This window comes from Oryza brachyantha, chromosome 11 (assembly GCF_000231095.2).
Source record: "Oryza brachyantha chromosome 11, ObraRS2, whole genome shotgun sequence".
Taxonomy (NCBI): domain Eukaryota; kingdom Viridiplantae; phylum Streptophyta; class Magnoliopsida; order Poales; family Poaceae; genus Oryza; species Oryza brachyantha.
Window position 1 is genome coordinate 16,113,579 of NC_023173.2, and position 27,817 is coordinate 16,141,395.

The following is a 27,817-nucleotide window of genomic DNA, read 5'->3' on the forward strand; positions in this document are numbered from 1 at the left end:
TGCATGCATGAGCTGGCATGTGCCATGTGGTAAACTGATCAAGAATTCAAACCTTTTGCCCGATCCAGCTCGGTTCCTGGGGCAGGGGCCGGATGGCTGAGGTTGCGGTGGCCGCGGTGAGCTCGCTGCTGGGGCAGATCCGCAACGAGGCTCTCTTCCTGGGGCGCGTGAAGAGCGACGTGCGGTTCATCAAGCATGAGATGGAGAGCATGCGGAGCTTCCTCGAGCGACTGGCCGAGACCGGCGAGGATCAGGACCTGCAGGTCCAGACGTGGATGGAGCAGGTCCGGGAGCTCGCCGGCGACTGCAGGACCTGCGTCGACATCTACCTCCAGCGCGGTAACCCGGCCGCGGTCCTCGGCGCAAGGGTCGGCGTCTTCCGGCGAAGCCTCTGCTGGGCACCTTGGCTGGTGCAGAACATGGTGAACCAGCACTACGCTGGCATCGAGCTGCGTGAGCTCAAGGAGCGGGCGTACGACGTCGCACAGCGCCGCAAGAGGTACGGTGTGGTGGTCACCATCAAGACCAAGCAGGAGCAGCCACCCGGCGGCGGCGACGACGACGAAGCGAGTGCAAAGAAGACAAGGACGACGGTGGTTGGCAGCTCTATCCTACATCACAGAGCACTGGAGCTCGCTCGCTCTCGCTCCCTGGATGACTACTGCGGCGACAAGATAGTCGAGTGGCTCGATAGCGATGCCCGTGCCGCAGCCGCTAGAGATCGTTGGTGTCAAAGCATACCATCGATCGCAATTGTTGTACCGCATCCAGACCCAGAGACCGCTGGGGCCAATGCACGTGATGCTTTGGCTTTTGTGGCGACCACCCGTTTCAGGCGCTCAGTGTGGATCAACATCCTCAATGTGCATAAGAAATACCTGCTGAGAAATACTAGATTTTTTATCCCTTTCATTAATATTGCTTCCTGGACGGTGGCAAAAGGCAATCCCATAACACTCATTGACACCCTCTGCTATATCCTGCGTGAATGCCAGGAGCAGAATCATCAACAGAAAAATCATGGCGACGCGCAGGAGCAGGATGTGCGGGACAACGCCTGGAGGGACAGATCCAACATTATTAGTGAAATCGCTGCAGGTTCCCAAATTAAAAAGATGAAGACAAAGATTGAACAGATCGAGAGCAAGATCAAACAAATGGAGACCGACCATGCCCAAGCAGTAGAAGCTGCCATCGACGGCGCCATCGACACATTGTCTAATGCTCTCTGGATTCAAAAACCCTTGGGCATTCTCTTGAAGGCGCTGCATCTTCTCATTCAACCAGGTGAAACCTCTGATCTAGCAACAAGTCTCCCCCAACTCGTAAATATGCTACTATGGGACCATGAAAAGATTGTCAAGGAAACGGCCAAGAAACTTAAACAACATATTGAAGCAGCAGAACCTCCGTCTCCCGGCGAAACAAGGGAGGATGATCTTGGACAGGGGAAACAACAAGAAGCCAAAACTGTGTTCCCAATTAGTCTCCAGCAGACCAAATATGAACATATACTACACAAGATGTTCCCAGCCAAGGAGCCCCAGGAAGCTGCTAGCTCTGGCATTTCAGATGGTATTCAAGCAGCTCCTGATGATGTTTCGGCTACTGCTATTACTTCAGTCAGCAGTGTTGAGATCAAAGAAATCATTTACAGGATCATACAAAACATGCTACAAGACATCCTAAAGGAGCAGCAACATCAGCTTGCCCAGTTGCCGGAAGCTGAAGGCAAACCTGTGAAGCAGGAGCAAGCCTCAGCCTCACCACATAAGTCAGGTTATCATCAGGAGGATGAATACGCCAGTGCAATCAAAGAAACCAAGCAAAAGATTACACAAATCGAATCAAATATTCAGGAACAGTTGATGATCCAAATAGTAGTTGAAAAGATTAAAGAACAGTTGAAATGTGAAAGGACCTTGATTATCATTGAAGATTATGGTAACTATGTACCAGAGTGGGTGGAGATCAGAAATGCTTTGAACCCTCTGACAAGCTCAGGAAGTGCACTGATAGTGACCACCACAAGCATTCAAAGGGCCAAAGAAATTTGCTATCCACTGCGAGAGCCCATAACCAATTCTATTGTTAGCATGTACCATGATATTTTCCAGTATATAAGCCAGTCCATGAATAAAGGTGTCAACCAAATTTTCCACGACGTAGTTGACAAGTGTCCAGATGAGTTCTGCATGAAAATCTTCACTCATGCCATGTACACTAATCCGAAAAGGAGCAATGAAGATCTGCGCAAGTTGCTTGCCTCAATGGATCCAGAAAAATCGTTGGCCATTAATGCCAACAAGATGATCAATTTCTCCTACAATGATCTTCGCAAAGAATACAAGTCCTGCTTGCTATACCTAGCAATCTTCCCTCCTGGTTACCGCATTAGACGGTCAACCTTAGTAGGACGTTGGGTTACAGAAGGGATGATAGCTAAGGAACAATGGCCAAGTGCCGTACGTCATGCTGAGAGATGTTTTGAAGCACTAATTGACCGGTGGCTTGTATATCCCGGCGATATTGATGGTGAAGGGAAGGTAAAGAGTTGTATTGTAAGTGATCTTGTTCATGACTTTATTACCAAGATTGCCAAGAAACAACACATTCTAGAACCACGACTCTCACAACATTTGGCTCATCATTTCTCCATTTTCAATGATCTCCAACTCCAAGTCTCTGATAGAATTGATACTTTCTTGAAAAAGCTCCATGGATCATCTAAATTGTCAATGCTTAAGGTGCTAGATCTAGAATGTTGTCGTTACTTCAAGAATAACCAACACTGCCTCAAGGACATATGTAGCAATATATTACTACTCAAGTATCTAAGCCTAAGGAGAACAGATATTACCATGCTACCTAGTGAAATCAACAATCTCTACGAGCTGGAGGTATTGGATATCCGGCAAACTAAGGTGCCTGCATATGCAACAAGAGATCTTGTCCTTGTAAAGCTAAAGCGCCTGCTAGCTGGCCATACTGATTTGATTAGTTCAAGCAATGATAAGATCAAAAATTCGATCAGTGATGAGATTTCATCATTCTCCTTTCAAAAGAAGGCACCATTATTCTCCAGTGTCCAAGTTCCTAACGAGATAAAAAAGATGGCAGGCATGGAGGTATTGTCAAATGTCAAGGCTTCACGAAATGGTCAAGAGTTGATAGACATTGGGAAGCTCTGGCAGCTAAAAAAGCTCGGTGTGGTTATCAACGACAAGGACAATCATCGAAAGAATTTACTTAAAGCAATCAGTGACCTTTATGAGTGCCTCCGGTCTTTGTCAATCTCTATTGTTCCCAATACCGAAAGAGAGGCCACTGCATCTAGTGGAGATTTACAACAGCACATTCGTCATTGCCTGAGATTCCGTCCCAAGTTTCTTGAGAGTCTAAGAATCCATGGTTACACACACAATGGTCAGCTTCTTGCATTATTAGCTGAAGGTCTCAGTAAGCTTGCCAAGGTAACTCTGAGTAGTACCTCATTGAACCAAGGCAATCTCAAGGTTCTTGGTGAGCTACCCAACTTACGGTATTTCAGGCTCAGACACAATGGATACACAGACAAAACTCTCACCTTTAAGAAGGATGAATTCAAAAAGATGATATCTTTTCTTGTTGAGGGCTCCAACATGATCAGCATTGAATTTCAGAATGGAGCAGCTACAGCGCTCGAGAAGATTGTACTGTCCTCCACCGACACAAAGTCTCTTTCTGGGCTTGGAGACCTTCCAAAGTTGAAAGAGCTCGAGATGAAGAGCAACAGGTTCCTCGTTTCATTCTCTGAAGAGGTAGAAACTCAAAAGAAATACACTCGTAGCATTCTCACTTTCAAGAAGGATAAATTCCAAAAGCTCAAATACTTACTTGTTGAGGGCCCCAACATGGAGACAGACATAACCTTTGAAGTTGGTGGAGCTCGAGAGCTTGAGAAGGCCGTCTTGTCCTTCGCCAACATAATGTCTATTTCTGGGGCCAACAACCTTCTCAAGTTTAAGCAGCTTGAGTTGAAGGGCAACAAGTCGTTGCTTCTTTCATCACTTGAGAATGCCAAAAAAGTTTCAGAGGTGACTCTTCATTCTACCTGGCTGGATCGTTCTAACCTACAAATTCTTGGCAAGAAACCAAGAATCCGCTGCCTAGTGCTCTCGCAACACTCTTACGACGAAAGCCAGCTTATCTTCAACAACAATGAGTTTCCCGAGCTCGCCATTCTTATTGTTAAGTGCTCTGGCATCACTGAGATCCAATTCACCGACAGAGCAGCTCCTAAGCTCGAGAAGATCATCTGGTCTTTCACCAAGATGAATTCACTCTCGGGCATCACCAACCTTCCCAATCTGAAGGAGCTCGAGTTAACTGGTGACCATGTCCCTGATCAGGTGAGGGATGACATCAAAGCACATAGAAACCAACCTGTTCTTACCCTCAGGCAGCTGGAGCATCAAGACCAGGACCATGGAAGGGCACAAGAAGACCCCAATGATGCAAGGTTTTCAGCATGCTCATGGTTGTTGAAGAACAAGTACTAGCCTGCCGCAGGACAAAACGAAGATTTTCTTCCACGCATATCCTACAGCCTTCCATCCTTCCATGATCACCAGCTCCCAGGATGAATTTCATGTATATGCGTGTGGTCTGTCCCTGTGAATTGTAAATATGTAATGCTCATGTATCCGTGAAATAATGTTGTGTGCGTGTCAGTTTATATGTTAAATAATTTCCTAGCTACCAGCTGCTTAATTGCTGCATGATGCATGATCAATGTGCCATGCATCTGATCAATGCACGCATGCTAGCGTGGTAGCTTGAGCAATGGCTGCTGATTCCATCGATGCAAGCTATGTTCATGTATCAGGGATTTGTGTGTGTTTCATCAGGGCACTTGCTTACATGTTTGCATGCATGTGTGTCTTGAGTTGATCAGTGTGTGCGCTCTCCTTTGAGCATACGAGTGTGGAACCATCAGGTTGTGGTCCCATCCTTCCATTCATGTAACAAGTGCAAAAACATTTCTCGCGAGTCAATTAATTTACCCCAGTGTGTGGTTTGTTATATTTCTGCTCTGATTGTTGGCTGCACAGGGTTTTGAATTGTCGTGAAAGGGGGGGAACTTGTGAAATTTCAGATTTCTGTCAGAAATTTCGAACTAAATATTGAAAACAAAATATGAATTAGAACAAATGGAATGGGGACTCTTTCACAGATGGGTTAGAGGGGAGAACCAGAGAAGAGAGTATATTATATTACTCTAACCAAGGAAATAAGCTAGCTGTGTATGTCATCAGAGGATTTCTGAAGTTTTAGCTCTTTAAATGCCTCTTTCTTAGGCTTTCTTAGATAGCTTCTGCCAACCAGCAATCTGCAACCAGCGGAGGAGGATGACCCCTGCTCGTGCGACCCCCGCCGAGGGGAGGTCGCCGGCGGCGACGCCATCGCTCCGCAAGCCCCAGCCAGCTCCCCCACCCGCTCCCCGCCCCCATCCACTCCCGTGAGGGCTTCCAGCCACATCCCCCCTCATCTCCCAGCGGCTCAGAACAGATCGATTGGGGAGAACCCAGAGGAGGGAGAGTGACGCTCACCTGTGGCCCTCTCAGGTGGAGAGGGAGGCCGACGCCCGCTGACCGCACCTCGCCTGAGGGCGGTGCAGGACTGCTCCCGCCTTCATGGCGCGAAGCCGCCCTCTCGCCAATGCCTTCAAGACCGGGGCCAGTCCACCTCTGTTCAGGGCATTCACTCCGGCTTGCCCAAAGCGGACCACATGTTGGCCTCGCCGCGGTCGGACCGCCAACCACCCCCGGCCGGTCAGCGGTAAATTTGTAGCTCGCTGGTATTCTCTCCTTCTCTCTTCTCTCTTATCTCCTTAAAATATGTTTATAATTGGCTTGTAGTCTGCTATTGCACCTGCTCTAAGCCAACCGGTCCATATAGCCATGCGAGAGATTATAAAAACCGACATATCAACTATTAAATGAGGAAAGAGAGTGTACTCGTCGTCTTTTTCATCGACGGCTCAAGCTCGTGCTCCCATGCAAGTGGACACCTCCACCACACATGGTAAAGGCCGCTGCAAGTCGACACTGGCGCCATGATTCCTTGCGCGCTCGTCCGCCCGTCACACCAAAATTCCCTTCCCCCTCCCTCCTGCTCACCACATCGCGCCAAATCTCTTTCTCGTTCTTCCTGCGAAAATTGCATGAGAAGGAGCTGGCTATGTATGCGGGGCTGATGAAGAATGGCACAACAATTAGGGACAAATTGGACATTATGCTACTCGGAATAGTTGGTTTTGCCAAAATAACACTCCGTAGAATCACACATTTAAAGTGTCACTTTGAACCCATGCTCAACATTTATTTTGCCATTTCGGTCAATCCGGGCATTTTTAGTGGTTTCCTGTCCCAAAAGGACGAAAACACCCTTGGGGCTTGTTCAGATCGGGGCAGACACTGTCCAAACCAAATCGGGATCCACTCAGCCTCTCCTCTCCTCTCTGACAACGACGAGGCAACGACCCCCGGTCGTCAACGACCCCCGGTCGTCGTGCGCCACTGTCACAGTGGCTCCTGGCGCATCATCGCCTTGCTGCAACCCTCGCCCTCGTCGTCACCCTCACAGTAGGACCCGCAGCTTGCGGCCGTCCCGACGTCCTCGTCTCACCTGTCCCCCTGCCTCGGTGTCGCCTCCGTCCACCCCGCAGCTTGACGCTGTCGATACCGACGCGATGTTCGGCGACCCGGCAGCAACATAGAGAGCTATGAGGGTGACGAAGACGACAACCCAGATGCAGACGAGAGGCCGACGACATACGCCATCGTTGGAGCCAAGCCGCCTATCGTCTCTATCGTGGGCCTGCGATGACCAATTTCTCCATACGGCGAGACCGGACGGGGAAGAGGGAAGACGAGAGCAGTGGCATCTCTCCTGCCACTTCATCAGCCTATAGGGGTATTTTCGTCCGTCCATGTGAGGAAACCCAGCAAAAATGGCCAGAATGGTTAAAATGGTAAAATAAATGTTGAACACGAGTTCGGAGTGGCATTTTAAATGTGCGATTCCGCGGAGTGGTATTTTAGCAAAATCAAATATTGGAAGTGGTATAATGCCCAATTTCTTGCAGTTAGGTGTGTCAGTGGCGTGGCAGCTACTCGTGGCGGCGATGGGGCAGCTACCCACGGCAGCAGGAGGCAAGAGAATGGGGTGAGAAGTAGCAGTGAGCTCTGGAGCTCTCTTTTCGTGCTATGCATTAAAGATCTTGCCTTTCTTGCTCCCTTTTCTTAGAGATCCCCTCTCTAATGGTTCCTGGGATCTCCTAGAAGGAGCTTGATGTTGTTGTTCTGCCCGTGCTGCTAGCTCTTAGAAGGTTGTGTTGATTGAACTTTTCACTGTGTTTCTTAGTTGATCCCTTCTATTTTTGCTGTGAATGGAAATTTTCAGTTGGATCCGTTTAATTTGGGAGTTGATGTACTGTTCTTTTGGAGTTCTCAAATTAGCCGGGGGGGGGGGGGGGGGGAGTGAATGGGCTAAATTTTTAGTTGGATCCGTTTAATTTGGGAGTGAATGGAATATTGTGTGAATCGTGGCAAAATTTTCAGCACCATTCTTGCCAAATTACAAAGGCTACATACACAGCCATGTTATGTACAGATCAGGTAAATAACCTACATATAATACATAAGCATGTACCAGCTACCAAGAACAATGCTACCTCAGATTTACAGAAACTGCATCAGTTGCTGTTTATGTTTTCTAGCTCTCATTTCCCTGGATAATGGCAGAATCCTTTGTTGAAGTTTTCTAGTTATCATTTGCCTGGAGTAATGGCATACTCCTTTCAGTTGGTGAGCCAGGGACGAATGGGACGAATCCTCGGCCCCCAAACACTGGCCTCATGAAGGCGTTGTCGAACTTGCGCCAGTAATGGTGGACTGAGCGTGTCGGGCTCGCCAAGAGCAGACGGAGGCTCGTCGGTCGGCGAATGCCAATTCCAGTACCATTCTCAGCATCAACCTCAGACTCGTTTAGGATCAGTGGATCAAGGAAGGATTTTGGACTAGGTGGATCTGAAAGCGCACTCGCTTCCCTGCTGAGGTGCCTTGCTGGAATCAGGAGTCTAATCAATGGCTTTGTCAGCAGCCCAAACACCTGAGGAAAAACAAAAGATATTTGATTTTACCAAAACTGAGTCGTGACATTGTTTGGATAATGGCTTTCATATTAGCTGTGACTTGCTAAATCAAAGGATGTACTGGACAGGAGTGTGATTGTTTGAGAGAGAACTTACCATTGTGCTCAAAAGAACAATAGTGATTGTACTGGTGATCATAATAGCATTGCTAGGGAGCTGAGTGTGGCCTGACCTTGTGAACTGCAAGTGCCAAAGTGACAAGTTTTGGATCAGCACACAGATTGAAAAAAACAATTAACACACAAAAAAACAGCCTTTTCATCAATCAATTTATAAGCAGGCCAGCTGCATGTCTTTACCAGGCAGCAAGGCAAATATGACATTTCGAGATCACACAACCTTTGACCATGATACAAGCCAAAGCACAGATCAAATGTATCAGACATAAGGTGTAACCTTATTGTAGGCCAAAGCAATGGAGACAGCACCCCTCATCAGACCCGCCCACCAAATGATAACCTGAATAACCGACATCATGTAGTAAGTAACCTGAATTAAAAGAGAACATAACAAGCCTAAGATGCTGCTAAATAAAACACTCACTTGCTGCCTAATAGATATCTTCCCCCCTTCAGATTTTTTGGTCAAATTTGCCAAAAATGATAGTGGGAAAACAAATGCAGCTCTTGCAACCAGCACCAGGAACAAAAGAGTGGAGCTCAAGGCAATAGATTTCATTGGGCTTCACAGGAAAAAGAAATACCATATATTAATTAGGAACTGAACTATTTCATATGTTTACTTCACACGCACACAAACAAGCACAGAGAGCATACCTGTATGCTTCGCTAACAATCTTCCACTTCTCTATATCCAATGCATCCATACCAACATAGAGAAACAGAAAAGTCTCTGCGATAAATGACAATGTGGCAAAGGCGTGCCTGTTGAGTAATTAGAGAAGCATCAGTGAGGTCCATAATTTAAAGAATGGCAGATTTGGAATCATCGAGTCCAAAAAATGAAAATGGGATGGCAAGTTTTCTGAAATAAACCATAGAGATACTTACTTGGTTGTGACCCTGGAACTCTCTGTTACATTATGCCAGGTATAGTGCGACATTACAATACCACAGAAGAACACTGTGAGAATACCGCTCAAATCAAGCAACTGCCCCAAAAAGAAACAGGTCAGTATCAAGTACAATTACATTTAAGCTAATGTTGCTGAAATGTGCGGTATCTATATGATGTTCATAGTACAGGGTGCTTACTTCAGCCAGCATGTAGGATAAGTAAGCCATGAGCATCATAATAGAAACTTCACGATCAGTGGAATGCCTGGAATGAATGTACAGTTAAAGGGGGGAAATAATGGATTAGAGAATTATTTCAGAATATCTGTTGATTCATCATGCAGGTATGAACCAAATAATGCAGTGTGTTAAGTACAAACCTGCCAAAGTACAATTTTTTTATGATAAAAGCACTAAGAAGTCCAGCCTGCAGTCATAGCATACTTTAGCAAAAATAAATATTGACAGAGCTAAAGATTGGAGTGAGCTTGAGAGAACTTACAGCCACTCCAAGAAAGGTGCTTGTGGCAAACAGATAAAGGAAGTTGCCAATAAATTGCAAGAATTTAACACTACTGAAATTTGCCAGATCAAAGTTCTGGATTGCATTGAAAAGCACAACTGATGTTGCATCATTGACAACACCTTCCCCAAAAACCAAGCTGTACAACAAGGGTGTGTCATCTTGGCTCAACACCTGCAAGGTGCATACAGAGTCTGTTGCGGAGAATATTGCCCCAAGTGCTGAAAAAAGTTCACATATAGATCAAGTCAAAAGCAAGAAACACAGACATGCAATCGAAATGCTTGCGCATTAGGTCTAAGAACTGACCAAGATAGTCTCCAAGATCAAGGGAACCAATGTTCAGCCTTGATATTAGTCCTATAGCACCTGTGATAGAATATACAAGTGAATCAGATGAGCACAAAGCAACATTTCAGGTTAAATTTAAAGAGGTAAACAACTTACCGAGGGAAATTACAGTGAAAGAGATCAGGGTCCCAACCGCACCAAACAATGTAATAGTCATGAAGTTCCGGAAAAACTGTTTCTTCTTAACTTGGAACCTGTTTCAGGAAACAAAACAAAACGGTAAGCCATAAATCAGCTAGCCGATTAAGGTTAAACTTTAACTGATGTACTCATGAAATTTAATGTATACCACTGTTTCTTACTATTGTCAAAAAGTAGCATTTAAGATTAGAGCATTGAATTGGTATAATTATGTGCACCATGTTTGTGAAGTTGACAACAAGGGATACCTTAATTAACAAAATCAATTTCAAATGAAAAGATAAGAAGTAATACTTCCCCTTCCAAAGACTACAGATTGAAGAAAAACAATTAGATGTCTTAATTAGCATAATATTTCAAGGAAAGAAGTAATAGCTGCATCATTTACCAAAACCCATAACACATTCCAGCATGCAGATCAGCTCAACTAAATTGCTGCATTGCTAGTCTGCTACTTCTTCCTTTATCACTACTTTTGCAAAGACAACTCTAGCACCATATTAGAACATCTTATTCGCATGAAACAACTTACCCTGCATTGAATATGATTGGCGGGAGCAGGTAAATGAAGAACAGATCCTCACTAAACACCAGTATGCGCGAATGCTTCCAGCTCGACGCCATCAAAATCACCGCACCAGTGCCCAGCCCCTGCAGAAACCACCACCATCAGCGGCCAAAATCTCAAACACAAACAGCCACCACGGATGATCGCAACTCCTCGACTCACGATGATGAGCGCGGTGATGGACTCGTTCATCCATCGGCTCTCCTCGAGGAGGTGGCCGACGACGATGCAGACGCAGATGAGCGCCACGAACAGCCCCACCGCCGCGATCGATCCGTAGTCCGCCGGCGGCTCGCCCAGCCCCATCCCCAACCCGACCTCCATCACTCCACCTCCTCCTCCGCCGCTTCCAACCCAAAACCCAATCTTTCTCCCCGATGCTTGCCTTCCAAGAAATCACCACCGCTCGCACGCAACCCACACCCGAAAAGTCCAAATTTGACCCGGAATCTTCCACGAGATAGTGACGAAGGCGGCGGAATTGGGAGGGAAAAAATAACTTCGCGTTTGTGCTCAACACTGCACAATAAGCTACTCGCCCACAAAAGCAGAAGAACAAATCGGCGGTAAACGATGAACTGCAAGATTCGGGTGGGGGTGGAGATTCCCGAAGAACGGTGGGAGCGAAAAGAATTGGGGATTTAATCGGTGGCGGGAGACGAACCCCAGCTCCTTGGGGTTGAAGCAAGAAGAGGAATTCGAAGAGAATTTATACTGCCGGAGAAGAATTTATCCTCTCCTTCTCGTTTCCACATAAAAACTCGATCTTTTTTGTTGCACGCGAAGAGAGGGAGGAGAAGAGAAGGGATCTGGTGCGGCTGGCCCACTGCCAGTCGGACAGGGACGTGGGCCCGCGCGTGGGCCACGTGGCGTGCTCCCTGTCGATGTGGGCCCAGGTTCGCGTGTAGGCCCACATGTCAACCTTTGCGTCGAACACTGTAGTCCCTTCTGTTTGATCCCAAAATAAACTCATTTTTCAGTTTTTTTAATATAATGTTTTGACTATTTATATTATTTGAATTTTTTTGCAATTAATATTTTTTATTCTTATTAGATGATAAAATATGAATAATATTTTATGCGTGACTATTTTTTAAGTTTTTTATAAATTAAATAAGACGAGTGGTCAGACATGGAAAAACAAAAAATAAAATTATTATAGTACAGAAGTAGTATTATGTTTATGGCTTCTCTGTGGATTTGGTTGGGCGAATTAGATCTGAATCTGGGAGATGAAAGCGAGAGATTTGGATGCAATTTGGTGTAAATCTCGGTGCGCCCTGAGATCCAGGGAATATGCAGTATGTACTTGTCGAGCGTCTCACTGTCAGAATCTCTAGACACTGATTTCTTTGGACTATGATTGATGACTGATTGTTCTTTGAAACCATCTGGGTTGGATTATGGAGTGATGAATCCGTCCATGAACTTCGCTGCGGTTCTTCAGTTGCTAGATTCTGCATTGGCATGTTCTGCAAATTGTTGCAGTCGAAGATAGTACAGCAGATTTGTCTAAACTCTGAACTTCCCTTCATCATATTCTGGAGCTGATGGACAATCTCAGATGCCTCAGTAGCAGGTAATTGTCATTGGTTGGGATCACTCAAGAGAAAGTAGGGGCAGGTTATAATTAATATGACAAGCTGCTGCTGCTGTTGCTGTTGCCTGCAGGAAACTTGAATGGCCATCATTTTGGGATCAATCAAGGAGGATGGATGCATCATGCATGTTTCCTTATGCCATAGATATTTTGTATCTCTGTATGTGAGAAAAAGGAAGATATTTGTGGCACTATTAGCTGAAAAGGACTAGATAGTTTTGATTGTGTCTCTGCTTTTTCTCTGTTCTCTCAGCATGATGCTTCAGGGTTTAGGCTACTGCTGTTGTAGGGTTGCTTTTACCATAGCTCATAGCAACTTAAGAATTACACTTAGGCTATGTTTAGATAGCAAAAATTTTTGGAGGAAGGGTCACATCGAACGTTTGACTGGATGTCGGAAGAAGTTTTCGGACATTAATGAAAAAACGAATTTCGCAGCTCGGCTGAAAACCGCGAGACGAATTTTTCAAGCCTAATTAAGCCGTCATTAGCGCATGTTGGTTACTGTAGCACTTATAGCTAATCATGAAGTAATTAGGCTCAAAAGATTCGTCTTAAGATTTTTCCCATAACTGTGTAATTAGTTTTTCATTTCTTTCATATTTAATGCTCCATTTAAATGTCCAAAAATTCGATGTGATGTTTTTGGAGAAACTTTTTGGGAACTAAACAAGGCCTTATAAAGCTAGATTTTTTTCGATGCTGAATTTACATGTCCCCATGGCATAAAGATGACTTCCATGATAAGCAAAGGAAATGTGTTAACAAAATTTAGTGATTCCACATTCTTAAGTCACCTAGGTTAAATGCGAATAATATTCTTGGGCGGCCATAATATACTTATTGCATACATGTTACATGCATACTATTGTGCTCAACATTCAGAATGGTTTCTGGAGATAGCTTCATACTTTTCCAAGTACGTTTGTCAAGTGCCTACAACAAATATTCTAGAACAACTACATGCAGCCAAGTTTTCAGGAAGGAAATAGTAAGAAAAAATGGTTAGACAAGCAGATGCAACAAAACTTGTAGTCCTTTTCAGAATATTCAGATCTGAACCAAAAATTAGGTTGAGTTCTCAGTATAGGAGAATAGGTTTATAATTTAGAGAAAGAAAACTAGCATGGCTTTTTTTTTGTATTCAGTTGGTGTAACTAAATTTCAAGTGAACTACAGTATTAAGACATCATCCTAGCTGTTCGGGATATAACATCATTCGCAGACTTGCATCTGGAACTTTGCTACCACTCTATTATACCTCTATTAGAATCTTGCTGCAGTGAGAGAAAGAAACATGATCTGCGTTATCAGGACAAAGGGATAAGGGACATTTAAAAAAGTCTCTCTTGCCAAATGATATCAGGGGACAAAACAATGCTAATGAAAGTGGCCTGGGTTATATGCTTTTGTGTAGTAATATTAATTCTAAACTTCAAGTTTTTCTGGGCTCTGAAAGTTAAACATACAGTTCAACTGAATGATTGTGCATGCTGCTATCTGCTAATGTTGTGTAATGTTCTATTAACAAGTTGAACTTTAGTGGTCAAAAAAAGGGGAAAGAAAACTTGTTAATGAACAGAACTGTTCATTACCAGGATGGGTATTGGGTATGACTTGGAAACTCTAAATATAAGGTCATGTTGCTCCCTTGTTTCTTAAATTCAAACTTGTTACCATATGTTCCATTTTACCTCATTTCATCTGCTTATGGCAGTTTTTTAACTCTTTATTTCAATCTCAGAAACTTGAAGTTACTTATCGAAAATATAGCTCTATGCTAATATACTATACACCAAGATACTGGCAAGAAAATTTCAGATATGATCTCCTGACTATGCCTTTCATGAAGAAATACAAAATTCTATTTTCTTACAGCAGCCATGTACATGTGATTCAACATTTTCTAATTTAAAGAGAGCGAATGCAAGGATTCTTCTTGGTATGTAGATCTTTTTGTATATCAAAATGATGAAAGTAACACCATAATACCTTATTAGTTTTACTATGTATATTTTTTTTCTGATGTCAAATTACAAAGTCATATAGCAATCAAAAGCATCAGTTAAATCCATTACAGTACTACTAAATATGACCCCCACATTCTTCTGCCCTTCCATTCCAAACCAAAAACAAGCAAAGGAAGGGCCTGAAATACTTACAGGTTAAGAACTACGTCGTTAAAAAACAAGCCATCAAACACGCCCAATACAGACAAAACTTTCATAAATAAACATTTCACCACTAACCAGGGTGTTAAAAAAACATAACTGTTCAATCAGTATATATGTAAGATTATGTTAGGCTAGACATCCTTCTCCTGTGCTGATGCAAAGGAGCTCTCTGACCTGGTCTGGAACTGAAGCTTTCCCTCCGTTGAGGCGCCGACGCTGCCGTCGAATCAATGCTGTTGGTACTCATGTTTATTTGATCAGATTTAACTAGCAAACATTTCATCTTAGGCATACTAGATGAGAATGCCACTGACTTAGCCTTGGCTGCATTCTTGCAACTTGAGTAGCTGAAGGACTGGCTCCCACTGAGCTCAGCTGGGTACCTGATCACTGATTTTGTCAGCCTTGGTTTAGTAGCAGAGTGGCTTGCTGAACTATGTCTTTGCCTGCTGCAAACTGTTGAGGACATGAAGTGAGGAACTGATCCATGACCATGAGACACCCTGCTCTTTGTCTTCTCAGTTGCCTGAGGGCTCTCTGCAGAATCTATGTGTCCTAGTACCACTAGTGTGCTTCTTGGTGACCCTTTCTCGTCGCTGAGAGCCTGACAGGCAGATGATGAGAGCTTCTTCCTCTCTTCAAGTGAGATTTCAGCTTTCCTTATATGCTCATTGAGATCCTTGAGTTCTTGCTCGGCGTCGTGTATCTCCTTATCAAGCTCTGCGATCTGTTTCTGCTTAAGCTTCTTTATGTCCTAAAATCATAAAAAGATGCATTTCTACATATCAGGAGAAACATTTCCTCATGATCACAGAATCTCGTTAAATATTGATACTTACTTCTGAAAGCTCTTTGCTGGACTCGATTGACCTTGCTCTTTTGGCAAAGCTCAGTGAGCAGACTGTTTCACCAATATCATCATCAGAAGGGCTGATGTGTACTACCATCAGAACTTTTGAACCGTCACCTGTTATTTAGAAATTCAACAATGTTAAGTGTTATTCAAATGAACTTTAGATGCTTCAAATTATTCAGAAAAAATATCCTTACCAAGAGAATCACTTAGAATCTGGGTAAGCTTGCTGTTTCTACAAAATATAAAAAATAATAATGTAACAAAGTACTGAAACCATAAATGTAATTTAAACTCAGAACTTATTTGACAAAGTGACTGAATACTTGAGTTGTTTACCTGTAAGGAACATGGCTTCTCTTTCTCCTAAGTGCAGCAATGACATCACCAAGGGCTGACAGAGAGAGGTTTATGGCCTTACCCTCATCCATTGTCAACCCGGATGCACCGGTCTTTAGCAACCGCTCGCTTCCACCGAGATCGACAAGCCATAGCTTGCTGACTTCTTCAGTGGCACCTCCACTTCTCTTTATGGTAATTCTTGTCAAGCTACACACAAACAGAGCTAAGGCACATAAAATTGGGTACTGTCCAAGTTACCATACTGCACTAACTGAAAATTTGTAATTGACCAGCTCATCAACCCACCAGTGTGATCGGCTCGAAACATCGTTCACATTTGTCCAAGATGTCGACCGTGCTCGCCGTCCTCTGCAGTACCACTGGTTGGCCTTCTTGAGGTCTTGTATTGCAACATCTGTAAGCCCCTCAACTTCTACAGCACCACTTTTAGTTGATAGTATGCTGATAATTCTGAAAAAAAAATACAATAAAAACATGAATACATTTTCCAGTTCAGTAATTTCGATTTATATTGGTCAGTAATTTACAGATCAATTTGTAATCTTACGATGCCGTGTTGAATTCTGAGGATCTGAAGAGAGGTTGCCTTGGAGCCAACAAGTCCTTGACAGTCCCCATGTAGACCTCAAGCATGCTTATGAAGAAACAATACGTGGCTGAACTGTCTTGAGAAGCATGAGAAAACAATTCTTTAATCGCTCTAGGCACGATACCAAGCTTGCCACTAGTTCCTTCCTGCAAAAAGTTTCCAGTAAGATGAAATACAGATTTGATTTCTCTTGAATTTGTATTTCCAATATGGCCTGAACTGCATCAGCGTACCATTGTATATGTCTTTCCTGTCCCAGTTTGACCATAAGCAAGAATGCAGACATTGTGCCCATCAAGTGCAGATCTGAGAATTGGCTTCACTTCTTGGAAAACATCCTCTGAGTTATCAACAAGAACTCTAACCAATTACATCTAAGAAGAAGAGAAAATGACTGGCTCGAGTAAACAAGAGCAGTGTGCAGTGACAAGCTAGTAAGAGCAAGCTACCTTGCGTTGACTCCTCATCAAACACCCTGTCAACACTGAACTCTTTCTTGATCCCCACTGATCGAACTACAATCTTCTCGTTTTCGACTGTAACTGGTGATTTGGTCGAGAATTTGTTGGTCGAAATCGATGGTCGGACCCGGCAGAACACCCTGATACTTCCTGAATTTTTAGACAAACTGAGTTCCTTGGACATGCACATGCAAGAAGTAGTTCTACGCACTACGCAGTGAACAAGACCAAATGCAATCTAGTATCATGGACATTGGACAGTACCTTTCAGGTCTATGAGCTTGTCCAGTGCCTCTTGCCTTCTGTGGTCAAGATGTCTCTGCCTTGATCGTAGATCAGAAATCTCCACTGAAACAAAATCAAATCAAAGAATTATATCACTATTTGTCGCAAATTCCCTGTGCACCGACACATGTACTGAAATACTGAAGAAAGTGATGTCTGTGCAAACCTTGCAGAGCTGAAATGTCCTTTTCATGGTTGAGCATGATTCCTCCATTGGGGAGCTCCAAGCTCAAGTTCTCCAGTGGAACAATCACATGACCCTCCATTGCCTCCTTCTCCATCCAAAGAAACTAAGAGATTTTGTTCTTCACAGGAGATGATTCAAGCAGAAGAAGCCTCCCAACCTGCCTATGCAGAGCTTCATCTGCCTTTTCTCCCCCACAAAAGCTGAAAAGGACTCCAATTATCAGCTTGGGCTGTGAAGTGGAATCTCAAACAACTCACATCAAGAAAGAATGATCACGGCTGAAGGAATCGATTCCCAGCACTTTGCAATGATTAGCCGCATGCAGAGCAGGAAGACATCAATGGATGTACTTCAAATGGAATCTAAACAGGTAGCTGAAACAAGAACAGTAATGAACATCTCCTCCAGCACCTTATGATTGTTGCATCTAGAGCTCCTCCTTGACCGTAATCTCTTCCTCCAAAACTACTCCTGCACAACCAAAATGAAAATAATATTGCAACCTCCTGACCTGGGACAGAATCAAAGAAATCCAAGAAACTTCAGCAATATTAGGATTTAGCATGTTACCTTGAGGAGAACCTGCTTCTTCCTGAGCTTGTCCTTCTTCCCTTGTTCCCTCGAGAAACAGGGTACTCTTGAATTGAATTCTTGATCCAATGCCAGAGCAAGAACAGTAAGGAGAGAGGACTAAGGGCTGTGAGAGAAGAATCTCCAACAATCCAAATCCTAATGATTGCAGCTCAAGACCTTTTGGTCCTGATCTTTCTTGGATCTTGATGCCGAAAGTTGAGGTAGCAAGCAGTAATTACTAAAGTCCAAAAGCCCGGAGCTGAATGCAGCACCTTGGATGGGAAAAGGGAGAGCAAGAATCCTATCTTAAACTCTAAAGCCCCATGCATAAGCTTTACTCCACGCAAGGTTGGCGCAAGCTACACACCACCACAAAGCAGTAAAGCACTACACAACACCACTGGAAAGTCTCAATAAAAGGATCTTTCCAAGATCACCACACTCAAAACACAATGGAAACAATTCAGAGGAAGAGGAGGAAGATGTCCATTAATGCTTTTGGGCTCCAACTCCAAGAGAGAGAAAGAGAGAGAGAGAGAGAGGCAGATCATGTGGCACAATGGCAGTAGAATACTAGCAATTGCATCTGCATGGCAACTCCAGGTAAGAAGACAGTTAGGTGGGAGATTGGCTTTAGAAAATCCAAGCGATGCACCCCACCACTCGATAGAAAAACGAAGGGAGAGCGCAAATGGAGGAAGAGGTGGTGGTGGTGGCCGGATTGTCTGTGGCAGGGAGAGAAAATTTGCCAGCTTTTGGTTAGAAATTCTCTGCCACTGCATTTGCTGTGCTGTCTGCTGGATTTGAGTGGTACACTGGTAGTGGTAGTTCTGTTTTTAATGGAGGTGTTCTTGCTTATCTTAGCTTTGGTTGTTGAAAGCAGCGACAGTGGCAACGGATTTGCAGGAGTTTGGCTAAGGAAGATGGTACCACTAACTTTCTGATGTGTTGGAGCAGATTTGTGTGATGACTTTGTTTTAGGTTTTAAAAAAGGTTGGTTTTGAAGGCTTCGGCGCTTCTTTCACTTCGAAGGATTTTTAAAGGAAGTTTGGATAAATTGAATTGTTTCTTTTGAAATTTCTGTGTTCCGAAGAAGGTTTCAAAAGGGTATGTTTTGTAATTGGAATACTGGATACATACAGAACATAATATGTTGGTATGATATTTGAAAATGTAGGAGTGATCACCAATGAAATGCTAATAAATAACATGATTCAGAACTTGAAGTGATTTTGGCAGTAAAGAGTAAGATGGGTGTCAGTGCCAGTGTAGTGAGACTGAGAAGTATGCTGCGCTATTTTTTTTACTGCCTCTACTATTTGACTTTATAATTTACACCATTTTTCACTTCGCTTATACTTATATGTCAAAATGTGGATATTTAACTTTAAATTTATAGTTTATTTTGAGGTTTTTTACTGAAGTTTATTTTTCAGCATTGACTTTTAAATCGTTAAGAATACGTATATAAAAGTTTTATTTATAAATTATTGGTCGTTTGTAGATATGTTGTTTGGCTTTTTTTTATGAAAAAGTCAAACATTTGACCCCTAGTTCATACATTTGGTCCTGTATTTCCTTCATGATAGTTATTCTTAATTTATTCCCACCAAGTGTATTTTTTACCTTTTCTGAGGACATGTATTCTGTACTTTTTAGTTAACTAATTTTTGTAAGCTGATGATTGTACAGTATTGGTCAAGAACGCTTATTGAAGTGCCATAGAAAATCCGGTATACTTTTAGGATAAAGTATCTTGCTTCGTGTACTCCGTTGATAAATGATAGGAGTAAATGGTCCCAGAATTTGACTGCAGAATACACTGCACAACTGCAAATAGATCCAAACTTCAGTAAAAAATGTAGGAGTGCTACCAATCAGATCAACATATCAAACTGAAGCCTTACACAAAAGTAAAGCATTTTTTTACACATAATATACATGCAAAACCCATCTGCAATGTGCAGAGTTCATCCTTCTTTCATGAACTGTATACTCATTTAGTCATTTGTTTTTTTTTAAGATAATACATTTCTTGCATAGCAGTTAGCAAGAGGTCAAATGCACCGGATGTCATCCTGATAAGCTTTGGATGCAGTGCATCATACTAGTAGGAAGCACACTTGCTGCTGCATGACAATGGAATTGCAGAAGACACAAGAGAAGAGAATCTTCCTCCTCAAAGTTCTCCTTTTTCAAGAAAAGTTCCAATGATTCAGACGTCATCTTGTCCAGTCACTGTGGTTAGTTGGGGTAGGCACGTCGGTTTAGTGCGAAAACTTTTTCCAAAAATATTTTCCAAAAATATCGTATCGAATCTTTGGACAGCTAAATGAAACATTAAATATAATAAATATTAAAATTAACTATACAGTTATGGAGAAAATCGTGAGACGAATCTTTTGAGCCTAATTAGGATGTGATTAGCCATAAGTGCTATAGTAACCAACATGTGCTAATGACGGATTAATTAGACTCAAAAGATTTGTCTCACGGTTTCTAGGCAGAATCTGAAATTTGTTTTATAATTAGACTACGTTTAATACTTCAAATGTGTACTTAAAAACTTGATGTAATGTTTTTGCAAATTTTTTTTGCAAACTAAACAAGGCCTAAATACAACTTCAATCACCTTCATCTCTCTCTCTCAAAATAAAAAAAATTCACCAAAGTGTCAAAAACACAGTGTAACATTTTTTTCAGCTTATCTGCAATCTAAAATCAATTTAAAGCTTTAGATAATGAATACATGGACGTTAATACATCCTTGGGTAACAGGATAAGAACTAAGTTTTGGTAGCAAGTCCTATCATAGACAGCACTCATTCATAGGATACTATGTTTGTATTCATAGCTCCTGCTAACATCCAAAGTATTTTTCTTTTCTTCATCATGTACTCTTATCCTCCCCTGGCTCTTTTGACAGAGAACAACCTTTAGAACAAAACACCTTTTTTATTTAAGAATTTTATGTTTAACATTTTGCACCTCTGCCGTCCACGTTTAGCAGGTTAATTGCTCTGACTTGTACCTAACAATCTGATTGGTACTAATAACAAAGTCATAGTAATAAAATATGAAGCACGGTTTAGATTGCATCTCCTGTTGATGGGTTGGGTTTTGCAGGTTAGTGGATGCCAACTAGAAAAAAAAATATGTGATCCCTAATCTAAATCCTAATGGAGACAAGATTTCAACTAATCCAGATACACCAAACTATGCGTGAGCTAACTAACCCTATCTTAGTATCATCCCAACTGCATTGGATACCAAGTACGTGCATGCTCCTTTGGTACTTCCTGCGATTGGATAGGTCAAACAAGTGAATTGTGATTAGTAGATGAAATGGTATATGTAATCTACCATGCAACTAATTAATGCATCCATACAAATTATATAAGACAAAAATATTTATTTATTTATTCTGAAAAGCTCCTCAATCCATTCTGCATTTAACAATTGGACTTGATTTTTCAGAGGAATCAAATGTACAAACATCATGGCTGCCTTTTTTAGCCTAGATTATTTCTTGGTTTTTTATGTGCTTTTCGAACTATTAAAAAACATATATTTTTTTTAAAAAATATATATAGAAGTTTACCAGGTTTTTTGTGTGCTTTTCGAACTATTAAAAAACATATATTTTTAAAAAAAAAATATATAGAAGTTTACCATATTATCTTTGTTGAATAGATTTTTATTTTATAGTATTTAATTTTATTATTTATACTATTTAATACCATACAAATCAGATAATCTTTTATCTTACATCAACCACAAAAGCAGAGCCCATGTGCTCCCTTGATGATGCTTTAGGCCCCGTTTGAGATAGATCATTGATTGGAATTACTGTCGTGGATCATATACTTCATTATATATAGAGAGAGAAATTAAATATTTTAAGAAATAAACTTAACGAATAACTTAGAACATGTAGTCTAAGCAATAGGGTAGAAGAAAGGATTTTTAGGAAATGTATTAAAGTTGTGGAGTAAATAATTCATGGCAACAATCCGTTTGGTGTGAAGGATACTTGCATACGGTCAAAGCTTCTATGACCTTTTGGTTAATGGGTTTGGAAAATGATTTTCCACCCATCAAAAGATATATTTAAATCCCAACCATCCATTAATTCTTCCCACCTAAATCCATAGTAACCCTCTCATCCATTTAAATTTCTCAATCTCATCCTTCATAACCCATTATCCACACATGTCCTATGTATCTTCTTGCACTGTTGGTACTTCCCGAGGAAACCACAGGTATCATCATTAATGAAAGAAAGAAAATAGAGAGATGATGTACCAAGTATTCTTTGTCATTGCTAGTACACTTGTTACCACTAGTAGTTCTTATGAAATACGGAGTAAATGTCAAAATGACATACTACTAGGTTGAAGAAATGGGAGTTGGAAGGAGACATGTCAAGGACAAGCTTTGCAACATGCATGAAGCCCCCATGTGGGTGACTGAACAAACACAGTGAAGCGTCTTGCATGCATGGCTACTGTTTGCTTGATCAGTCTGCAAGTCTGAACAGTTCACCTGTTTCTGAATATGTGTGCACAATGTCAGGGTTTGTGTATGTATGGCTCCAGGCTTAGAGTCAAAGCCAAACAAACTTGCATAATGATCTTCTCTACACTTTACACATGCTGTTGTGGGCTTGTGGTCCAGCAATTTGAAAACAATCTCTGTTTAAAATTTGATTAGTTTTTCCATATGGAATCTGACTGGTCTTTCAGTAAAAACTAATCCACCACAAGTAATTGCACATTTTTTCAGTAGACTGAAGAATCCTTTTACTGACAGACAGAGGAAGCAAGGAATGGGGCAAACCAATGTGGTATATGCAATCCAGTCAAGTAATGCGTGTGAATTGGATAGATCTGTTCTTAATTTATCGTTGTCATGTATTCAGCATTTGTCCTTGGAATCCATGCCACTGGATCAGGGGTTTAGGATAACCCTGCATCATTAGGTCATGAGATCTGCAAATTCTTTTCAAAAGGCATTTGCCTTGGAACTCTCCAGAATAGTGATTTAGTTGTGATGAGGTGATGTGGTACCCAATTAGCTAGTTACCCACAGGCAGTCAGACTGTGAGAGTGAGATAGCTGTGTGCAACTTTAGAAAATGCGGTCAAGAACTTTACTGTGTTACAAGCGCTTATGTAAAACCTACTAGCATCAGTGAAGAAAAAAAACCACCTTTTTTTGGGATCCAAGCTTCCTTTTCTTCCTTCCGAGGCTTGATTCATGCTCCATGTTCCTGTGTAGGAGTACTTGCTACTAGTAGTAGTTGCTTATGCTTTCCAATTGGACGGCTAGCTTGCAGCATTGGGCAAGGTATCTACAACAGTTGGGTTGCTGCTTGCTTGCATTGTGGTCAATGGTCATGCATGATGAACAAAGGCCTCTCTTTTAGAATCTCTGTGGATTGAGTTTCAAAGCAGTACGGTAATAAGGAGCAAAATTGCAGTTATATTTGTGGGCTGGATGCAAACATCTGAAACTCAGAGATATTTGCAGGACTGAGCCACTGTCTCTAATTCAGAATCAAATGTGTGCAGAAGTGAGATATTCGGTTGATTGATGTGCTGTCTGAGATAGCTAAATTAAAATATTATATGATTTTTATGATAGCTAGTTAAGGGTAGAAGGGATTATTTAACTATTATAAAGTTAAAACTTACTCTACAAAAAATTGACGAGGAAGTTTTATATGAAATATTTTTACACAAAATGCACCACTAATAAGCTTGAAGTGTGGGCCTCACTAGTTCTTTTATTATTTTTGCCTGTGGCTGGCATGTCTGCTACACCTTTTTATTTCTAGTATAACTATCACGTAAGTGCCACATCAACACGGGTTTTGATTGTTGAGGGAGCATTGCATATCTAATTTGTGGTTGGGTGAGCAAAATCAAATTCGGTCGATAGTCGAGGGAGCATAGCTACACCTTTTATTTGCGCTGTTCTAGTGCTAAGCATGCCTCCCGACCCAGCCCAACGTGGAGATGGTGGGCTGGAGGAAGACAGCCCATGGTTTTGAGTCTGCAGGTGCTTTGGAACCTGAACCCAAGCTGGCCTTTGTGGTAGATTTGGACATGCAACCATATGCAAACTACGGAGTACTCCAGTTTTTATCACTGTACAGCGTTAGACAAATTAAAGAGTCGACACAACATTTTAGAGATGGATAGCACCCTCTGTGGGGTTATCTTTTCGTTTTGTCAATAAAAAAGCCAAATGTCATATTTTTAAATGAATAATAATGTATGAATAAAACTTATATATATATATATATATATATATATATATATATGAAAATTAGATCCTACTATCAGGTAGCTACTCCCTTCACGTCCATGATAAAAAATACTTTCATAACTGTTTTTGCTTCCACCCAACAAAAAGTATAAACACTATTAAATCTCATATGAATGATATAACTATATGTATAGAGTTTGTACTTTCTGTTGGAAGAGAGTAGAAATATGTATGGAGGTGTTTCTGCACCTTAGACGTGAAGGAAGTAGCTACACCTGGTAGTAGGATAGAGGCTTTATATATGTATATATATTCATAGCAATATAAAAGCCAAGGCTAGAAATTTTTGAGGGGTTATTAATGATATATGATAACTTAATATACTATTTTTTACATGGTTTTATGTGAAATTATACTAATTTATAGCGAAATGGTCATAACTGATGTCAATTTTATAGGCATATCTACAAAGTATTTTTTTCCTCAAATTTTTCTAGAGGGTTTGAGTAGTTTTTTCAATGAGATAAATCAAAAGGATGATTATCAAAAACCAACTGGTTCAAGGGGAAGAGTGAGGAAATAAGATCAGTGGATTATCAATTAACACATGTCACAAATTAGATGTGTTCACCCTGTTCACACCCCTTCCTCTCTCTATTAAATACTTGTAATCGTGCTTACGTAAACAACTCATGAAATATACAAGTTTATTCTCCCTATTCTTTGCTTTCTACTTTGTAGCACCGGGTTCATTGAGTTTGGCTTGGGTTTGAAAATATCTTACAATACTGACTTGTCCTTTAATGTAGGCATAACGTTTTATTCGAGCTTATTGTAATGTTCATTAATTTTAATTATTAATTTTGTTCCATTATTAGAATATAACGTTTCTAATAACAAACACAATCCACAATCTCTACATCGATCATAATCCATAATCCAATTAAAATCTTATGTAGTTTCTAAACATGCTTTTTAGGATTCTATTAAAGATTTTGTCGTCCCTACATTTTGAATGGAATGTGCATGTGTCTACATATTAAAAAAAGTCAATAATGTTAGTTACTCAGAAACAATATATGATGGAAATAACAACTAAATATCAAATGAAACATCAAGAAAATACAACGTAACAAGATCAACTATTTGGTTCTAAATAAAAGCTAAAATATGTTTAGTCCTATGTGGACTTCGAACCAAAGAAACTCTTGTCCAGTCTAAAAATAATTTACATCACTTGTTCATTTATATAATTATTAAAAAGACAAGAATTTGCATGTAAAATATGTCTAAATATAATAAATGTAAACGATATATGATGTCAACTTTAGTGGCATATCTACAAAGTGGTTTTTCCTGAAATTTTTCTAGAGGGTTTTGAGTAGTTTTTCAAACATTATGTAGACATAATGTTTTATTCGAACTCATTATAATATTCATTAATTTTAATTATTTTTTGTCCCATTATTAGAATATAACGTTTGTAATAACAAACACAATCCACAATCTCTACATTGATCATAATCTATAATCTAATTAAAGTCTTGTTTAGTTTATAAACATGCTTTCTAAGATTTTATTAAAGATTTTGTTGTCCCTAGGCTTGAATAGAATGTGTATGTGTCTACATATGAAGAAAAGTCAATAATATTAGTAAATAAGAAACGATATATAATGGAAATAACAACTAGATATCAAATGAAACATCAAGAAAGTACAACGTAACATGATCACCTATTTTGTTTTGAATAAAAGCTAAAATATGTTTAGTCCTATGTGGACTTCGAACCAAAGAAACTCTTATCCAATCTATAAATAATTTAGATCACTTGGTCATTTATATAATTATTAAATAGACAAGAATATTGTATGTAAAATATGTCTCAAATTTTTTAGAGGGTTTTGAGTAGTTTTTCTAACGAGATGAATCAAAAGAATGATTACCAAAAGCCAATTGGTTCAATGAAAAGAGTGAAAAAATAAGATAAGTGGATGATCAATTAACACATGTCACAAATTGGATGCCTTCACCATGTTCACACCCCTTCCTCTCTCTATGAATACTTATAAACATAAACAACTAATGGAATATATAAGTTTATTCTCTTTATTCTTTGCTTCCTACTTTCTAGCACTCGGTTCATTGAGTTTGGCCTAGGTTTAGAAACATCTTACATTACTGACTTGTCATTTAATGTAGACACAATGTTTTATTCGAACTAATTGAAATATTCATTAATTGTAATTATTATTTTTGTCCCATTATTAGAATATAACGTTTGTAATAACAAACACAATCCACAGTCTCTACATAGATCATAATCCATAATCCAATTAAAGTCTTGTTTAGTTTCTAAACATGCTTTCTAAGATTTTATTAAAGATTTTGTTGTCCCTAGGCTTTAACGGAATATGCATGTGTATACATATTAAGAAAAGTAAATAATGTTAGTAACTAACAAACGATATATGATATAAATAACAACCAGATATCAAATGAAACAACAAGAAAATACAACGTAACATGATCACCTATTTTATTCTGAATAAAAGCTAAAATATCTACAAAGTGGTTCCTTTGTGTTATCTTTAGCAATTGTCGATAAAATTATAATATCACACAATTCTTCTTCCAAGCAATCAATGGAGCTTACTCGTAGATCTAGTATGCCATATATTTCACTCTTCGATTTTAATTTGTTTCTAACAACATTAGCTACATTGCTAGTCATACACAGTATAACAGTTTTAAGTCTTCTATTAGCGTTCATAAGGCATATAATATAGTATAAGAACAAATATCAAAATATCAAAATAAAATTTATTTTACAACAAATGTATGACATTAATTAGTTCATCACTCATAGCTTATTACTGAAATTTTAGCCAATTTCATTAAACCTAGAATATGTTGGAAGATGACAATGTGTTGGTTATGGAATATAATATGTGGGTACATGGCTACGTACAAGTAATGCACAATATAGTTAGATTCAAACATTTGATATAACAATTAGTGTTCACTATTATGAAAATATAATAAACTCATAATAAGAATTAACTTTACAAAAATAATTTATTTATCATATTTTAATCAATAATTTGTTTTAATTGGTTAATTCAACACATCCTAATTCATAATTACTATAAAATTATAATAAAACAATTTATGAATCAGTTGATATTTAAACACTAAAAACATCGACTTTATATTTGGAGCATTAACAATTTTTGCACCATATAAATAATTATTTGGGAATTGAGTAATAAAAGGATGCATCACATATTTTTCCTTAAGTATATGCATTTTGAAAACCATGGGATGCAATCTTTGAAAAATCCTTATTCCGTAGCCAGTTTCTTCACAAATCTAACAATTTACGAGTGAAAGTTACAAGATTGTCTTGGTTCAAAATAAAAAGGCAAAATATAGAATATCACTACAGCTAATTGTACCACAAATTTAACAATCAGCAAAAGGCACTCCATTGTGTCATATAGTCATGATAATAAAATAATAGCAACAAAGAGATATATTACCTTGCTTCTAACATTTGGTTGGAAATGAAGATAATCACCAAAAAATATAAAATGTCTCACTGGAACAATTAGAGGCACAAGCAATTCAATTTTATTGACTTTTCCGGCATCATCAACTATGAAC

General features: G+C 40.2%; 3 protein-coding genes and 1 long non-coding RNA gene across 4 annotated transcripts; 2 read left to right on the forward strand and 2 right to left on the reverse strand.

The window, feature by feature from the left end:
- The first annotated feature begins 92 nt into the window (after positions 1–92).
- Positions 93–5,026, forward strand: LOC102708010. The gene has a single exon (XM_006663570.2). It carries the CDS (start codon positions 93–95, stop codon positions 4,539–4,541), a length of 4,449 nt encoding a protein of 1,482 aa, XP_006663633.1. The 3' UTR covers positions 4,542–5,026.
- Positions 5,027–7,536: 2,510 nt separating this feature from the next.
- Positions 7,537–11,548, reverse strand: LOC102711105 (sodium/hydrogen exchanger 2-like). Its single transcript, XM_006663015.3, has 13 exons — positions 10,959–11,548; positions 10,761–10,879; positions 10,184–10,281; positions 10,046–10,105; positions 9,716–9,957; positions 9,594–9,640; positions 9,412–9,478; positions 9,208–9,308; positions 8,974–9,081; positions 8,741–8,879; positions 8,594–8,656; positions 8,294–8,377; positions 7,537–8,154 (listed from the first exon to the last, which is right to left on the reverse strand). Exons 1-13 carry the CDS (start codon positions 11,118–11,120, stop codon positions 7,807–7,809), a joined length of 1,638 nt encoding a protein of 545 aa, XP_006663078.1. The 5' UTR covers positions 11,121–11,548; the 3' UTR covers positions 7,537–7,806.
- A 411-nt stretch (positions 11,549–11,959) lies between these two features.
- Positions 11,960–12,775, forward strand: LOC107305309. The gene is made up of 3 exons (XR_001551434.1): positions 11,960–12,097; positions 12,206–12,375; positions 12,468–12,775. It is a non-coding gene; the product is annotated as an uncharacterized LOC107305309 (long non-coding RNA).
- Positions 12,776–14,617: 1,842 nt separating this feature from the next.
- On the reverse strand, positions 14,618–18,609 carry LOC102711384 (kinesin-like protein KIN-14O). Its single transcript, XM_006663016.3, has 12 exons — positions 17,879–18,609; positions 17,720–17,779; positions 17,288–17,508; positions 17,101–17,184; positions 16,825–16,986; positions 16,609–16,715; positions 16,334–16,521; positions 16,072–16,236; positions 15,763–15,972; positions 15,621–15,658; positions 15,410–15,537; positions 14,618–15,324 (listed from the first exon to the last, which is right to left on the reverse strand). Exons 3-12 carry the CDS (start codon positions 17,400–17,402, stop codon positions 14,692–14,694), a joined length of 1,830 nt encoding a protein of 609 aa, XP_006663079.1. The 5' UTR covers positions 17,403–17,508; positions 17,720–17,779; positions 17,879–18,609; the 3' UTR covers positions 14,618–14,691.
- Between the last annotated feature and the right edge of the window lie 9,208 nt (positions 18,610–27,817).

Coding starts and splice junctions, on each gene's coding strand:
- LOC102708010 (XM_006663570.2), top strand. CDS start 93: ATGGCTGAGGTTGCGGTGGCCGCGGTGAGCTCGCTGCTGGGGCAGATC.
- LOC102711105 (XM_006663015.3), bottom strand. CDS start 11,120: ATGGAGGTCGGGTTGGGGATGGGGCTGGGCGAGCCGCCGGCGGACTAC. Junction 9,479..9,593: donor AAAAAATTGTACTTTGGCAG/GTTTGTACTTAA, acceptor CATTCATTCCAG/GCATTCCACTGATCGTGAAG. Junction 8,155..8,293: donor TTGTTCTTTTGAGCACAATG/GTAAGTTCTCTC, acceptor GTTTTTCCTCAG/GTGTTTGGGCTGCTGACAAA.
- LOC102711384 (XM_006663016.3), bottom strand. CDS start 17,402: ATGGAGAAGGAGGCAATGGAGGGTCATGTGATTGTTCCACTGGAGAAC. Junction 16,522..16,608: donor CAGGAAAGACATATACAATG/GTACGCTGATGC, acceptor AACTTTTTGCAG/GAAGGAACTAGTGGCAAGCT. Junction 15,973..16,071: donor GTTTCGAGCCGATCACACTG/GTGGGTTGATGA, acceptor GTTTGTGTGTAG/CTTGACAAGAATTACCATAA.